This window comes from Mercenaria mercenaria, chromosome 18 (assembly GCF_021730395.1).
Source record: "Mercenaria mercenaria strain notata chromosome 18, MADL_Memer_1, whole genome shotgun sequence".
NCBI lineage: Eukaryota > Metazoa > Mollusca > Bivalvia > Venerida > Veneridae > Mercenaria > Mercenaria mercenaria.
The window spans coordinates 41,906,094-41,922,829 of NC_069378.1; the positions used below are offsets into that span (position 1 = coordinate 41,906,094).

The window sequence follows — 16,736 nt, forward strand, 5'->3', positions numbered from 1 at the left end:
AATAGTAAGACAGTAAAGGTCACATGTTTGCTTCTTAAACAGATAATATGATAATAAAATGTGTTATTTTTAAAACTCTCTAAATATTTATGGATCTTTCCAAACTCAGTTATTCACTGGCAACTTTAATCCTATTATTTCTGAATATATTATTTACTGAAGACTCAGAATTTGTCTACTTATTGTTTTGTCAATTATGGCCCCTTCTATTTAAATATTAAATCTTTTTTATTTCAAGCTGAAATTTTAATACCTGAATCAGCCTTAATATTTAAGGCATCAATTAATATTGTAGACTCAAAACTTCAAAACTGGAGTATAAAAATTAATTTCTTTTTGTAAGAAGAATCAAAGAGATGAACTGCAGACATTCTGGAATTCGAAAGAGAGAGTGCACTGTTCCAGGAAACATGCCATTCTGAATTTCACCTGAGATAAACCTTCAGATATAAATATCCTAAACAATTATTCACCTTTTATTTTAAACACTCTCTGTTATTTTCTTTTTGCAATATCCCTTACGAAAATGAAATATGGAAACAAGCTGGCATTAAGCTGCAAGGTAACTGTCAATGATCTGGCAACAGCCTGTCAAAAAAAAAAGGTAACTGGAAATAATCTGACTCCTATATGGGAACAAACTTCCAAGAAAAAAAGTTTAGCTGAAAATAATATGGACACTATTTCCATATTATTTCCAGTTTCTGGGAATAATCTGCAAACTATATGACAGTAAACTGGCTCATAACAATCAGCATGTAAACACACTGACAATATTGTCAGCTTGTTTCCAGTGTCTGGAAGAAATCTGGCAGGAAAATGGCAAGAAACTGGAAATAAAAAACATAATTTCTATAATCGAATTGAATGAGTACTGAGATACCAGCTTGCATACAAAAACTTAAGCAAAAATGCTGTGTGGAAAAGGGGCTTAATTTTGGAAAAAAGTATAGTTATGGGACTGCTTAGTACATGTCAGGTTATGACATTGAACAAGTGTGTAATTAGTTTCAATCTATAATTTTGTAAAAAAAAAAACAAAAGAAAAAAAAAAAAAAAAACATAGTGCAATGTCCAATAATTCTATTCTTTGAATAATCGAGATAAAAATTACATAAGTGACAATATTGTATGGATTTTCTGTCTGTCTCACAGTACATTGGATATAAATTTACTCAGAGCAGATTCTGACAATGCAACTGGCTACACAATGGCAATACACTGGCAATATACCCTCATTAGCAATTTTCACAGCAAAACAAATATTACAAGACACCTTATCAAAATGACCGAGTGTTGCATTTTTCCCTCCAAAACTATTTTCAGTTTTCAATAGTTTTCCAGCATTGATGGGCACATTGTAAAGGTTACTTTTTCATCATTTTACAGTTACTTGTTTTCATTGTAACACAGATTCTGTCCACAACAAGTATTTTTGCTAAACAGATACAGAAATTTTAAAAGTCATGTATTTTCGCTACCCTGTAAAATTAAACTTGCAGATTTACCATAATCTTTGTCAAATTTCTTTTGGTTTCAATATTATATTATTCATAACTGAAATATTGCAAATCTTAATTGGTATTAAAATTGAGTCACAAGCAAATGAAGGTTTTAAGTCACATTAAAATTCGTATTAAACATTAATAAGGATAAATAGAAAAAAATATATACTGACACTAAACTGGAAACAAACTTCCCATACACTGACAATGCTATGACAATATAATGGTAATAAAGACAATTTTCCAAGGGGGAAATAAAAAAAATTAGTAACACTGAGTAGTAAGCGATATATTGGGATACTAGTCCATCTTTAGCTCAGTAGGTAGAGCGTCGATCTACGGATCATGGGGTCGCGAGTTCGATCTTAGGACGGGGCTTATGTTCTCCGTGACTATTTGATAAATGACATTGTGTCTGAAATCATTAATCATTCACTTCTGATTCATGTGGGGAAGTTGGCAGTTACTTACAGAGAACAGGTTTATACTGGTACAGAATTCAGGAACACTGGTTAGGTTGACTGCCCCCTGTTACATGACTGAAATACTGTTGAAAAACAGCATTAAACCCAAAACAAACAAACAAAACTAGTCCATCTGCTACACTAATGTATACCCGCTGTTATATGACTGAAATACTGTTGAAAAATGGCGTTAAAACCCAAAACAAAAAACACTAATGTATAAGTGCTCATAACTTTGTACTTCATAAAGGAATTTAGTTAAAACTTTAAATAATGAAGTTTGCTAAAGTGTTTCTCTTGTCCATGTAAGAGAGCCTGGCATGTTGTGACTGACTATACACTGACAATACAATGACAACACACTGGCAATATGCCAGTGTGTTGTCAGAAAAATATTTCAAGTTGACTGGCTGTGCACTGACAATACAAGGACAACAGACTGGAAAGTCCAAAAAGCCGCTTGTTGTCAGTTGTGTATCCAGTGTGTTGCCAGATTGACATTGCATACCAGTTTGTTGCCAGATTGTTGTCAGTGTTTATTTCCAGATACCTCTATATAATTTAGCTCCTTCAAATAGTTTTATATGAAAATCAATGAAATTTTGTTAAAACATCATTACAACATCACTGACAACAAACTGTATATAACTGACAGCAGACTGGAGTTAAATTTTACAGCTGGTTTTCAGGTCTGGAAATCAGCTGACAAGCACATGGACACATGATGGTTATTCAGTGGCAACACACTGGATCAGTTTATTGTCAGCTCTGGAAATAGGCTGGCAAGTAACTGGATTTTAGAGTATTATTGACTGGAAACACACTGGACATAAACTGACCACACACTGACAATAGGGAAGGTTTTTCATAAGGGATAAACATCCAAAATGCCATAGCTGCCAAAGGAATGGATAAAGTGGTTCACTGAAAATGTCTGGTATATTGCATCGTAGAAGCCAAACTGGTGCAGGAAAACAGGAACACTGATTACTCATAATTTAGTGGTCCGATGCCATTAAATGCCACTTCTTACAGAAAACAAATTTTACAGAAACACCTCTTGAAATAGATTTTCTAGAACAGATTAAAACTGAAAAAAAAAACTTGCAGCTAAGTATAAAAAATTCTTCCTTCTAGACATTCAGTGCAGCAGTTGCTGCTAAAATTGTATGATAAATTTATCAAATACTTCTGACTCAAAGGATGCAAATTTTAAGGATCAACGCTTCAAACTTCAAAAATAGATAGTCAAGTGCATTAGTAATGTTAATGTCATACACATACCTTCATGTACATGTGTAATTACCCCTGCAAGTTGAAGGACTTGGATCTTAAAAAATATCACAGCAACTGATGTTCTTACTGCAGTCTAGATGTAACAGCACAAATGAGTGTGATGGATCGTGTAATTACGGCAACCAAAGGGAAACAATTTGATCTAGTTCCAGTAATTTGTTTTTCAGATTTTGAGTTTTTGCTCATTTTTACCTGTGATGTGAGGAAATTACCCCAAAAGGGCAATAAGTTTTTACTTCTTGCGGGGACTCTCACCAACAAATATCCAGATGAAAGCTTGCCACACATGTATTATAAAGTACGGAAGCCCTGAAGGGACACTTGACCACTTGGCTATCATAATTCCAGGTTCCCTACTTCTAATTCTGAATACTTACTTCCTGATATCCGACTGATTTTCTACTTCCAAACTTCTTCCTTCCAACTTATTCATATCTATTTTCTCACTTTTTGACTTCCGACTTCCAGCTTCCACACTCTTTACTTCTTAGTATAGAAGTGGGAAGTTGGAAAGTTGGAAGTCAGAAGTTTTGAAGTTTGAAGCCAGAAGTTAGAAGTCAGAAGTGCAGAAGTTGGAAATCAAAAGCTGTAAGTTGGAATAGAAATGAAAATTTAGAAAGGCAGATGTTAAAAGTCAGAAATCAGAAAGTTGTAACTTAGATGTTGAAGTTGGAAGTAAACAATGTGGAAATTGCACGTCAGAAATCAGAAAGTTAGAGATTATAGGTGGGGAAGTTGGAAGTCATAAGCCAGAAGGTAAAAAGTAAGAAGTGTGGAAACTGTTAGTACGAAGTTCGCAAGTTATGCATTAAAAGTGTAGAAATTGAAAGTCAACAGCAAGAAGCAATGTAGTTAGAAATTGGAAGTGACAAAGTTAGAAGTAAGAAGTTGGCAAGGTGGAAGTCGGAAGTCAGAAGTCAGGCAGTTATAAGCCAGAAGTGCGAAAGTCCGAAGTTGTAAGTAAGAAGTCGAGAACTTGCAAGAGAAAAGTTCAGAAGTTCAAAGTAGGAAAATACGGAAGTAGAATATCCCTCTAAGGTTTCCATAATAAGAGTAAATGCAAGCTCGTAGTTTGTTTTAAGTTACTTGGTATATTTTGTTAATAATAGTGTACGAATCGTTTTTTTAATTGTGACTCATTAAACTTGTGTATGTCATTATTGACAAAGAAGATCTATACTATGCTGTGTTAGTATTTATTATACGGACACCGAGTTACTTTCCCTTATCTTTACAATAGAGACTGCCAGTACGTATAAATTAAGCTGAATGATTGCACTTAAAATTGGTAAGTCACACTTGATGGAGCAACTGACTTCAAAAACTGTTGTCGTAATAAGCTGGCCAACTCTGTGCCCTTAGAATAATCTCTGACGTTAAAATTATTCTTTCTTACTGAGGCGACTCTCTAGCTGAACGCGCTCCACGGATTACATTATACTAAACCCGAAGATGGAAAAATGGCGTTGTTGAAACATGCCAATCATCTTATTTGTCGCAAACGTAAACATATTTCGTTACAGATGCATGATCAATATGTGAAAACAAACCCCATTACGACCCTCTCATTGTGCGCAACAAATTCACAAATGTCGCCCTCACGAGATTTAGGACATATACAATGTACTATTAAATTACAGCTATGAATACTTGATCAATGACCAAGAAGTGTGTTGTGTAAGAGGTCGTAGACTCATAGCGCATTAAATCACTGCATTAGGAAGTTAAATAGAAAAAATAGAGCGAATACCGAGTATGTCAGTAAATCAGAATGGTCTTGTCATTGCGTCCAATCCTGGGGTTCCACACACTGATGACCAATATTTAAAACAGACATTGCAACCAAAAATTTACAAGCTGATCATTATATATTTATATAGATGTGCCTTAGAAGGAATATTGCTATGCCTTAACTAGTCTTGTAACATGTAAAATTGGTTATGGTAACCGTTTTTCTATTATAAGCGGAACTTTGTCATAATTGAACATTGACTGAACTCAGAACAAAAGGAACCGGGTATTAAACATCAGGTAAATCATTTCGATCAGGTTTGTGCTTTCATTTAAATGAAAAAAAGTGGAAATCCACAGGTTGTTCAACACGACAAAATATTAAAATATTACAGACTCGGATTGATATTGAACTTGGTAATGGAAAGCAGTGAAAAAAAATGCTACCGTCCTTGCCCCAAAGTCGAGGGTTACAAGTACAAATATAGGATTTAGAGACATCCGCAGATGTGTCACACAAATAATGTCTTACATCACGTGAACACCGGTATAATATTAGGTTAAAATCTCGCCCAGATTGTTGATATCTAGGATTATTTCAAATGCTCCTCGGGTTAGGGCATTTCATATGTTTATAGTGTGTCAATTGACCAGTTTTATAAATGTTTTAAATCAAAATTCGAAATGAATTTTGTTGTTGACATAGAAAATTAGTTCGCGTGTGGCTTTATATATTTCTACAAATTAAAAACACATAAAGCTGCATTTTAAAATAGGAAATGTTTTCTGTTTGGGCCTTTTTTAACCTTAAGTCAGCTGGCAGCAAGTGATTCTGCCTTTTTGACCAGTGTGGACCAAGATTCACCAGCACATTCGTGCAGTCTGATCTTGGACTAAACTAAAATTTTAGTGAACACCCATTCGAACAATAAATGGTCTTGCCAAAATTGAAAGATGGACCAGTCCATTTTAGATATTTAGAAGGCTTAAGGTTAAACAGAAGTCAACCAGAAAGGAATTCTTGACACTTCCTGTACTGTCAAACCTGTCAACTTTTCAGATTATATTTACTTCACAACAGCGGGTGTTTAGTGCTGTGTGGCGGCCGTAAAAAGTCGCTCGACTTCATCTCAGTGTTGTTATATTTTCTGGTCCTTCGGGATCATTGATTTCAACTCATTTAGATTTGAAGATTGAATACTGCTTAAGCCGGTGCTAGGGGGCGTGGGCAGTGTTGCATTTTCCATTACTGCTCATGAACATAATCAATCAAACCGAGTCTGCAATTTTCTGTTTGCCTTGTTTTTGGTGCTTCCGAGGGATCTCCTTTCCAGATTTATTCACAATGTTGATTTTAATGAAACTTTTCATAGCTGTAAATTTTCCTATTTTCAATCATATGGCCAAATAAAATGTGTAGGTACTTGTGCGTTATTTCACAATTTGCCAAATATCAATGCTTCATTTATGTACTTGTTGATTATTTTAAATGAAAACATATTTTCTGTCAAAATAAATCTGATGAAAGCCAGTGCAGCAGACTGTTTAACACTTAATACACTTGATATAAAAGCTTCCCTGTAAGAGATGCTACTCGTATTTATAATCGCTTCGAGGCATTATTCTAGGTTTTCAGCAGAAATGACGTTATACTGTCACTTCCGGTTGATCAATGGTTCAGAATTACCTTAAAGTCTATTATTGTGAATATATAGGAAATTTCTTTGCAAGCATAGACACAATCCAGCCAAACGTTGCATGGCGTGATATCACCATTTTTGAAATGGATATATTCTCTGAGTAAATTTAAAATAGAAATCTAGCAACATGTCTAAAACTCATTGAAATATTCTAAGAAAAACAGAATAATAAGCTTTTTCTTTACACAACAAAACCATATCAAATATTAACCAGAGAGTCAATAATGTATACAAGTTGATGCTAATGTAGTCAATGCTGTGTCTTTTGTAATGCTAAAAAGTTAGATTTTGTGAGTATTATACTTTTTATCGCGATAAGCAAGCAGAAAGTCTGTTTTAGATTTATATCATTTTGAAAATTTGAAAGGAACTATTGGTTGTCAGATGGTGTGATAATGTTTTAAATTGCTGTATGGATATTTCGGAGCAACCAGCTTACATTTTTGTAACAATAAGGAAATACCTTTTTATCACGTTTCACGTTGTGATAGTGGTTATTTTTCTCACCAATTTAGCATAGAATAGTGAGCAAAAAAAAACCTCAATCTGAGACGTTTCTATAATAATGAATACAATCAACATTCTGCAAAATACTTACATACAATTTCTATATCTAAAACTCCAAAATAAACGGAGTGGTAAATAGTAATACTACCGGAATTCACATAATTGTCATCTATAAAAAGAGAACACTCTTTCATTCTCTTTCTGATGTTTTTTATGCAAGAGTAGGATAATACACTTTTGATCTACTAGTATGTATTAACAGCTACAGATTCCCATGTGATATAAGGAGACATCGCCGTCAACAAAACTCTCTAGAACTACTGCAGATGTTAATATACCTATATATTCAAGCCATTGCTTTCTTATATCCATGATCTCGTTATATTAATAAAATCAAAATATCAAAATTATCCCACATTTGCCAACAGTTTAGAGGTTTCGGCTTTGCAGTTAATTAATGATGAGATAATTTTAAACCATATCAAGTATTTTATTCTTTAAAATACATTTAACATCAGTATTCAGAATGCGTTGTTATATATAACATACCTCTTAGTAAATAACAGCGTACAAGCAATGGGACTGAGTTGTCTCAGGGAAGATAACTAAAACGATATTCAGGCAAGATTCAAATTGAGTTAAACCCAATTAATCATGTTCCTCTTATTGTTTCTTTGACCGCAGAACGAACGAATTACCATTGATAAGTAGACTATGGACTTAATAGGAAAATAAATGACCTATTATTCGTCTTTGAAAAGATAAGCTAGGGACGTCGATGTATTAATATACAAGCGAAAAATGGCCAATTCTAAAGCAAGGGCTGTGCTGCAAGTTGTTATTTCATTCATATATACCGGTAAGTCTTTATTTGATTACATTATTGAAAATTAGTAATTATGATTTTACATACAGAATACCTGAAGCCTAAGTAAGAAAACACTAATCTTGTTTTGCTTACATTCTGCAAATGTGGGAGCAGTCGAACTTCGTTTGCTCGAACTCGATGGGACCAACAAAATGTATTTGACTTATCGGTAGTTCGAACCATCAATCAGGATAAACTATATACTAGTGATTTTGCTTGGACCTGACGGAAGAGTTGTTTTCAAATAATCCGAGTTCGAGTGAGCGATGTTCGACTGTATATGATATTTAAGCAAAATCTAGAATCTTCTAAATATGCTGGAATCAAAGCCGGAATATTATGACGTCAGCGCGTAGCAATGACGTAATGACGCAAATGCCGACTGTGCTGCTGTTACATCGCCAAAGAAAACGTCATAAAAACGTTGTGTAAATACTAAGTTTAATTACAAATGCTAAAATATGTTGATTAAATAAACAGTTTAAACAAGATTTGAAAGGTATTATCTTATATTTCCAGTAACTTATGGCAAATTTTGGACGTTAATGCATCCTTACCATTTATTTTATCGTCTGCAGGACTAGTCATAGGAACAGATTGCAAAGATGGCTGGACGGCATATCACAATTCATGTTACTTATTTGCACGAAACCACGCGTCGACTTTCACCGAGGCCGAGGTAAAAGAAATTAAAACATGATGTCGATTATTTTCTCATATATTATTCCTTTTAATCTCAACATTTCTGTATGATGACGGTCAAAAGCTTTACCACATTTTAGGAAATTGAAAGGAAAATAGAAATGATCCATAAAACATATATACTTTTAGCTTATTATTTTTTTCTTTGGATACTCATGACCTACTCCGTCAAACCGAGTCTACTATTCTTTTGCTTTGTTTAGTTCTAGGCTTCCAAATGATCTTCGTTTTTATTTTATTACAAATTGTAAAAATAAACATGAGGCTACATTCGTACAAGTACGTAATAAAATGCACTACTCAAAAAAAGTCCTAATTTCGTAGCACTAAAGGGAATGTAAATGTCTCAAGAAAACAAACGATAAACAAACTACTAAGTTGTTGTGAAACCTAAAAGAAAAAATAAACTATACAAATTTATTAAAAGTCCAAAATACTTTCCGATTAGTTTATAAGTATCAAAAGAAATGTTGTCGTGGTAGAATCATAACACACATTATAATACTATCCAAACAAACATGATATATCTGCCAGCCAATATAAGTACAATACAGTTTTAATACCGGACCGGTAGCTTGCGTAATATTTGTTAAATCTTTAATCCCTTCAGTACAGTAAACACTTTCAACATAATTATTTTAAGCATTACTGTGGGCAACACGGGGGTCATCTCGTTTCCATGGAGACGAAAGCTGAAAATATGTTCATTAGAGACTATCTACACGGCCTAAAAGGTAATTGTCTTAAAAAATATAACGAATGTCATTAAGTTTATGAAGTATTGTTGAGGATTTGATGGATACTTGAGGTGCTGAAATATGAGCATCACCAAATCATAGAAAGAAAGAGTTGCTTTACATGAAAATTGCATAGCTTATATTTTGAATATTTCTTTACAAATGGAATTTTGTTTTGAAGGGGACTACTTTTGAGAATATTTGAAGTTCGGACAGAACGGGGAATACGTTTAAACATGTATTGGACAGAGATTGCTGGAAAGGATGTTGTTTGTTTACCAACAGTTGTAAGACGTTCAATTTTCGGTTCATAATATCTTCTTTTTAATGGAATAGTCCTGTCTGTATCATAAAAGCCATTATGTTCATTTGTTAATGCCAAACTGTAAAATATTTCATATTACGGATAAATAGAGAAAAAAAATCACAGTCCTGAAATAGAATAAAATGCAAGATTTTCGTTGATTTACTTGTTGTTTTATTTTTCCGCCATAATGCATATTTGAAAGATTTCCATTTACAAGTAAATCTAAGGGAAACAACTATTGTAAGCAAATGTGCATAATGACTTTAATGAAACGGACATGAAAGGGAAAAGTATACACCGTAAAATTAAGTTCTTACAATGTTATGTAAAGTAATGAATAGCATCTTTACCTACTTTCTAGTTAATCAGTACATATTTCCCGTTGTGTCCCGTACAATCTCGTATTTAGAATATTCATAGTAAGTTGTCCCCTTTGGAAAAACAATTTCATTTGTAAAGAAATAAAACTAAACAATTTTCAAAATTCATGAAAAACGATGTTTAACCTAGTTATTCGCAATGTTAGCACTCGAACATTGTCACAAATGCATCAGAACGAAAATGTGCAATATTTATTTTTGAAATGGTGAAATTTTGAAGGCGCTACACTGTCCACAAGTGTGGCCCTTAATGTGGTTCTTTTTCGGGAATTCAAGCATCTATCAGTTAATCGAAAATCGGTTTTTAGAATAATATACCTATTACATAAGTTGTTTGATTTTTATGTAAAACAACTCTTTCTTTCTCTGATTTGGTGATGTTCAAATTTCAAATCGTCAAATATCCATCGAAGTTTTTCAAATATATTTGCCAGTATGTCTATAGACATTTCATGATACCTTTTTAACACATGAACGTGAACAAGTGTGTTACGATTTATTAGTACTCTCATCAATAGAGTTAATCATTGTTACGAATATATGTACATTTAAGGTCCTAATCTTGAAAATAAGACATTTTGAGTATGGTAATCCGCTCGGTGCTTTAATATGAATATGGGCTCATACAAAACATTATACTGGGCAGTTTCTGACAGTTATTTATAAATTTTACTTTGGATCAAGAATTATTTTGCAGATATTTTAAAATATTTTCCACATCTTAATCTTACTTTTGACCACTACATAAACCAAGAACTATATGATAAAGAAATATGTCCAATAGTGAACTGCGGTAACTTAGGCAATCAATATATTTGACGGCTATATGCAAAAGTATTCTCCGTTTAAACAGTTTTTAAATTAAAGTTAATTGTTAATACGGCCTTCTTCTATTCACAGAAAATCCAATTTCACAGTTCTAGGCCAAACCTTAAGCCGCATGGCAAAATGACCTACAGATTTCACCCCATTACGGGTCGTTAACCGATAACAGGCAGTCACTTTATAGTTCGTCGACGAAATGGCATATACTAAGACCTGGAGTGGAGCAGTTGTGAAGAGGTTTGGAGTGGAGTAGAGTCTTTGACTGGAGTCTTTGAGTGGACTTTTAGAGTTGTGTATTGGAGTACAAAACAAATGACTTTTATATTTAAGATATAACTTTGAAAGAAATACTGAAAGCCTTTACTGAATTACACGGTACAGGTTGAATGATTTCAACAGATACATGTGTCAGTCTAAAGAAATGAACACATTTGCTAGTTTGCTAACCGCATACAACAATGAAGGGTGGTAGAGTGTTGTCTGAGTGTCTTACTGGCCAGGCTAATATTTAGTGTACATCCTAATAAGACTTAAATAGAATTAAGATGAAGGCAAATCTTATATGTTAGTAATTTACTTGACTTTATCATCCCTCTGTAAAGGGAATATTGCAAAAAAGATATTTGGTATTTAGAGTAGTATTCTTTGCAATACGTTTTCATTTACCTTTAATCCCGTGTACATGGTTTTGCTGCTTATTCATCCATACAGTATTATTTCTTTAATTTAATGCTATGTTTTCCTAAAATATATCAATACATATTGATTCTTTTTAATCCGTCCTGACCATTATAGCTGTACATTTAAAAATTCAGTAACTTTCATCCTAAATAACCTCTCCAAAACACAACATCAGAACTTACGTCCATCACACCACTCCACTCCACTCAGTTTCAGTTCGCCACTCCATCTCTCCACTCTAGGTCTTAGTATATCCCAAAGAAAAGCACAAGTTATTTTAACTTTTGTCGGAAGACGTTTTCAGTCTTGACGTTACTGAGACATTAATTTTTGTATTGCTGCCTCTTACAATATAGATCATAGATCAGCTACTGACCATATGAACTCATCTAATAAATTTAAGGAACGTAGACTTACGCGTTTTGCAGTCACTAAATGGTTTATAGTTCTGAGGTCGCTGAGAACTTCACTTTGTCCCACTTGTACGACTGGCGTGTAAACAACAGATCACAGATAGTAAAATATCCCAATGATCTTTGACTGCCATAAGCTAAACCATTACTGAACAATAAGATCTTATGACGTTTGAGTACTGCCTGCCAGTTCTTTTTCTGGATATTTAACTAAAAACAGTACAATCAGCTCTTTGTTAGAAATATTCTGTGCAGATAAAGCTGTGTATGAGATTTTGTCTCCCCTCCTACAACGCACACGCGCACGCACACACGCGCACGCGCACGCACGCACTCACGCACGCACGTACACGTACACACGAACGCACGCACGCACGCACACACACACACACACACACACACACACACGCATTCATGTGGTTAAATTGTTTTGATATATGTGCAAAGCTTAGAATAGCATATGTAAAAATTGTCAGACTTTTCAAAAAGTGTCGGTAACTATGGTAACAACTTATTTTATACGTTGTCCATAAAATCGTATAAACTGATATAAGAACAATCCAAAAAGGATCAGACTCTATGTAATTGGTATTTTGTTTCCTTGAATAAATCTAGAAAAATTATGTATGGAAATAAAAATGACAAACAGTTGTGCTTTAATGTGCTTGACCAACTTTAAACATGATTTTTAATTTGATTTTTAGATTGTACAATCTATTAATCAGGGTTTAGAGGTCATAAGAAGTTATATATATATAATGTAATAAACGCAGTCACATTCTGTTATAAAGTAAAACGATTTTATTTTTCAAGACGAAGATCGTTGGATAGGCTTAACAGATGAGATGATAGAAGGAGCTTGGGTATGGTATTCATCAAATACAGATGCAACATACACAGGTTAGAGACATTCTTTACTCTAGTCAAGCCTTAACAATTTGTTTAAATGTTCTAACCATAAATAATAGTACGACAATACCACAGAAATTAATTTGATAACAAGATTTAACAACTGTTGGTCACATTTGCTCAGTGGCAAGCATTCTTTGTGCGAATGTCGATAACGAGACTCGTATTAACTGGTCTTGTTTAATAAACACTTAGAATAACAACGCAGTTGTAACATAAATTGTATATTTCTTGAACTACTTCCAGTTGTGGCTGGTAGAGTACTTTGAAATCAGGTACTGGTACTGATGATAAACCCGGACAGATGATAAAGTCGACCACCTTGGAAATATTCGATTGCAATCAGTTATTTATAAAATTGAACACACCGTCTAATAGTTTCCACTTCCAACACCAACTGGTGTAAACAAAATTGGTAAATAGTCTGTATAAATAAATGACTTACATAAATTTGTATAAAAAATATTTATCCAAAATTACTGGGGAAGAGGGTGTTTTTTTGCGCATGCTCACTGTCGAAACATGAAGGTCTGACATTTGTTAACTTTTCATTACTTGATCAGGAATGACTGTTGCAGCTTTTTGGGGAAAGTTTCAATATAATAATACCAAGAAAATTCTGTAAATGACAAAGTGTTCGAATTTATCATCAGTCAACGTTCATACAGTCCCCTTTTTACATACCCCTTTCAGGCCCTCACTTCGTGTGAGTTTGCTTACTAAATATAAAGTTGAATTATGTAAAGTTTTCAGCAAAGGTTAAGCTTTATTTTGATACCAACCATTGATTTCAATTTGCAGAAATAAAAATGTTACAGGTAAAAAACCTCATTTTCTGTTCGGGTTTATCATCAGTACCAGTATATCAAAATTGAATAAAACCTGATTATTCACCAGTATTATGAACACTACTTCAGTAAAGCTGTAAAAATGTTACTTGTGAAAAAATGAAATATGGTTACCGGGAGGTTGAACCACTATATGCAGCCCGTCTGGGCGTACCAGATGTTTAAAGCACTGGTATTGGCAATAGGGGTAAAACGACCTCAGGGGTGGGGGGTGCGGTCATGGCTGTTTGTTACAATAAGGCTGTAAATATTATCATTGTTCATTTATGATATTGTTGTTATTTTTTATTATTATGTACAACGCCATTGAAAATATCATTTATAAAAAAGGCGTTTAATCAAATTGTTCAGTTTCAGTTTTGTGATTGCATATGTCACGTTTTGTTATTTTCCTACATATCTGCGATGTGTCATGTTTAATTGTAAAGCGCCTTTGAACGTATATTACATATGAAAAGGGCGCTCAACAAATCTGGTATAATAATAATAATAATAATTAGCGGTTCTATATCTTGTTTCGATCAGAAAGAATATAACCAGATATAAATGAATTTTGTAATTTTGTAGAAAAATTGATTATTGACGCCAGCGTTTAATTTTAGACTGGTTTCCGGGTCAACCAAATTCGCACGGAGGAAATGAAGACTGTGTCATACTCGGGTACCATAATGACTACAAATGGGTTGATGCACCCTGTACCAGTTCGTATGAACCGATATGCGAGATTGTGTAATTATTCTTCTTTACTTTTCCTCGGAAACATTTTAATTCATTATGGACTGAATAACATGACCTCGTAATTACCTCAGAATGAAGAATAACAGAACACAGAAATATTTCAATATGACGTGACGTATAGGAACGATCACCTTATGGAGTGCATGTTTAACATTTTGATCTCATTCATTTACAACAAGATTTGTTGGCAGGTTTCACATACACTAAAACGCATTCATTTAAAATTTTGTATCATATAAACGATATTTATTTTTGATTATTTTATCTGTAAACACAACAGATATTTAAGAGATGCATTTACTTAACAATTACCCACATATCTCCGTATTTTTGATTTTCTTGAATCAAAGAATTATGTAGTATTCCATTTGTTGCCACAAGGACAATAGTTTGCTAAATCATTACTTTCATGAAGCTGATTTGTTTTGTTTGTTTTAGGTTAAGCGCATTTTCAGTTATTCAACGGCGTGCAGTTAACTTAACCAGTGTTCCCAGATTCTTTACTAGTACTATCCTGTTCTCCGCAAGGAACTGCCAACCAGACGTGGAGGATGAAATGACTTCTGATACAATGACGGAAAACATACGCCTCGCCCGGGGATCGAACTCATGACCTCGCTATCTGTAGATCTGCGCTCTCTGTATTGAGCTAAGTGGGGGCGGGCTTCCCTGAAGCTGATATAAGTCTACCACACCTTGCGGTCAACATTATTTCGTTGCGAAACTATAAGAGTTATATATAGGAAATGTGGAATTCTTTATATAGGGTTTAATAGTCTTGTTTTATCCTTATATATCAGACTTCATTTGTATTTATAAGAGTACAGAAGCCTTATACAGTGGATTGCGCTGGTAATTTGTACTATTTGAGTTTTTGTTTTCTTTTTTAGATCTGGTGAAGTGGATATAGTTGGATAAAATGAAAAAGTCGGTTTAAGCGTTGGACGTTATATAGAAAAATAAATGAATGCTGTTTACCAGAAGCAGCAGTTGTTTTACATTCCGTCTTGTGGGAATATAACCCAAACATACGGATAATAACCAAATATCATTTTTTTTTGAAAATCATATACATATAATGATGTGAATATAAAACAGACTCGTATTTTTGTATTTCTTGTTTTGTAAGGTTGTTGAGTATTCTTTTGTTAAATATTTGAATCGTATTTTGATGGTGATCGATATATATTTTATCGAAGTACGATATACGCATAACTGAAAATATGAAACTATGTTGAGCGGGAACATATGAACAAACTCCAACACAGTGTTACGTCCCCTTATTGATACAGTAGACACAGCCACCACGTATAGTCAGTCCCTTTATATGTTTCCTTTTTATTTTTGAATTTTATAGTGCAAAGTTCCTCAATAGTTAAATATTACATATTTTGCTTGTAATAAGAGTAAAAATGAAATTCTTAATTGACTAATTTTCTAAGTATTTTGACGTGCACTCTTTAAAATGTAAACAATAGGCCCATATGAAAATAGCTTGAATCCAGGCAAAGAACACAGTAAATCATACAGGTCGTGACGTAAACATATTGCTGAAAGGACATGGCAAGAGAGTGACGTAGCAGGAGTGCCTAAGCGTGTAGTTATTTTAGAAACTCCATTATTAAAGATGAAAGAAAACCAAACTGGCATTTTTTCAACGACTGATCGGGCAGACAAAATATGACGAATATTTTGGTAACATTCATGCAGCACAATGTTCATATTTTACATTACTTAGCGCTGGGACTAGGCGGCATAGGGGCTGATGCATGGTATTTATATCACCTCTTAAGAGCAGACTACATCAAACATAGTCTGCTATTAATTTGTTTGGTTGCATTCCTTACTTCCAACGGATTCCTATAGATATATATTTATCTAAATTATAGCTGTTATTTTAAAAATGAGGCCAAGCTAAATTTAGTCAATTTTATAATCATTTAGTTAATAAAGAGAATTGGTAATGCAAACAACTTTCGTTTAATCTAAGCTAGTAGAATCTATAACAAAATCTCTTGGATGCATAAACTCAAGCAAAATAATTCCGACCGGTGAATAAATTCTGAGTCAATAAAATTACTATAGTAAAATTTTCAAAATTATTTTTAAAAAGTACAAACGTAGT

At 33.6% G+C, this 16,736-nt stretch overlaps 2 protein-coding genes across 13 annotated transcripts in view; one reads left to right on the forward strand and one right to left on the reverse strand.

The window, feature by feature from the left end:
• LOC123538148 (tensin-3-like) overlaps positions 1 to 16,736 on the reverse strand; it is a 438,691-nt gene that overhangs the window by 157,869 nt on the left and 264,086 nt on the right. The gene's annotated exons all lie outside the window — the stretch shown is intronic.
• On the forward strand, positions 7,960 to 15,571 carry LOC128550649 (lactose-binding lectin l-2-like). Its single transcript, XM_053530096.1, has 6 exons — positions 7,960 to 8,062; positions 8,650 to 8,750; positions 9,417 to 9,507; positions 12,930 to 13,016; positions 14,476 to 14,602; positions 15,502 to 15,571. Exons 1-6 carry the CDS (start codon positions 8,005 to 8,007, stop codon positions 15,527 to 15,529), a joined length of 492 nt encoding a protein of 163 aa, XP_053386071.1. The 5' UTR covers positions 7,960 to 8,004; the 3' UTR covers positions 15,530 to 15,571.

Excerpts from the sequence above, each read along its gene's own strand:
- LOC128550649 (XM_053530096.1), top strand. The coding sequence starts at position 8,005 with ATGGCCAATTCTAAAGCAAGGGCTGTGCTGCAAGTTGTTATTTCATTC. Across the intron at positions 8,063-8,649 it reads TATTTCATTCATATATACCG|GACTAGTCATAGGAACAGAT; the intron begins GTAAGTCTTTAT and ends TATCGTCTGCAG. Across the intron at positions 9,508-12,929 it reads CTATCTACACGGCCTAAAAG|ACGAAGATCGTTGGATAGGC; the intron begins GTAATTGTCTTA and ends TTATTTTTCAAG.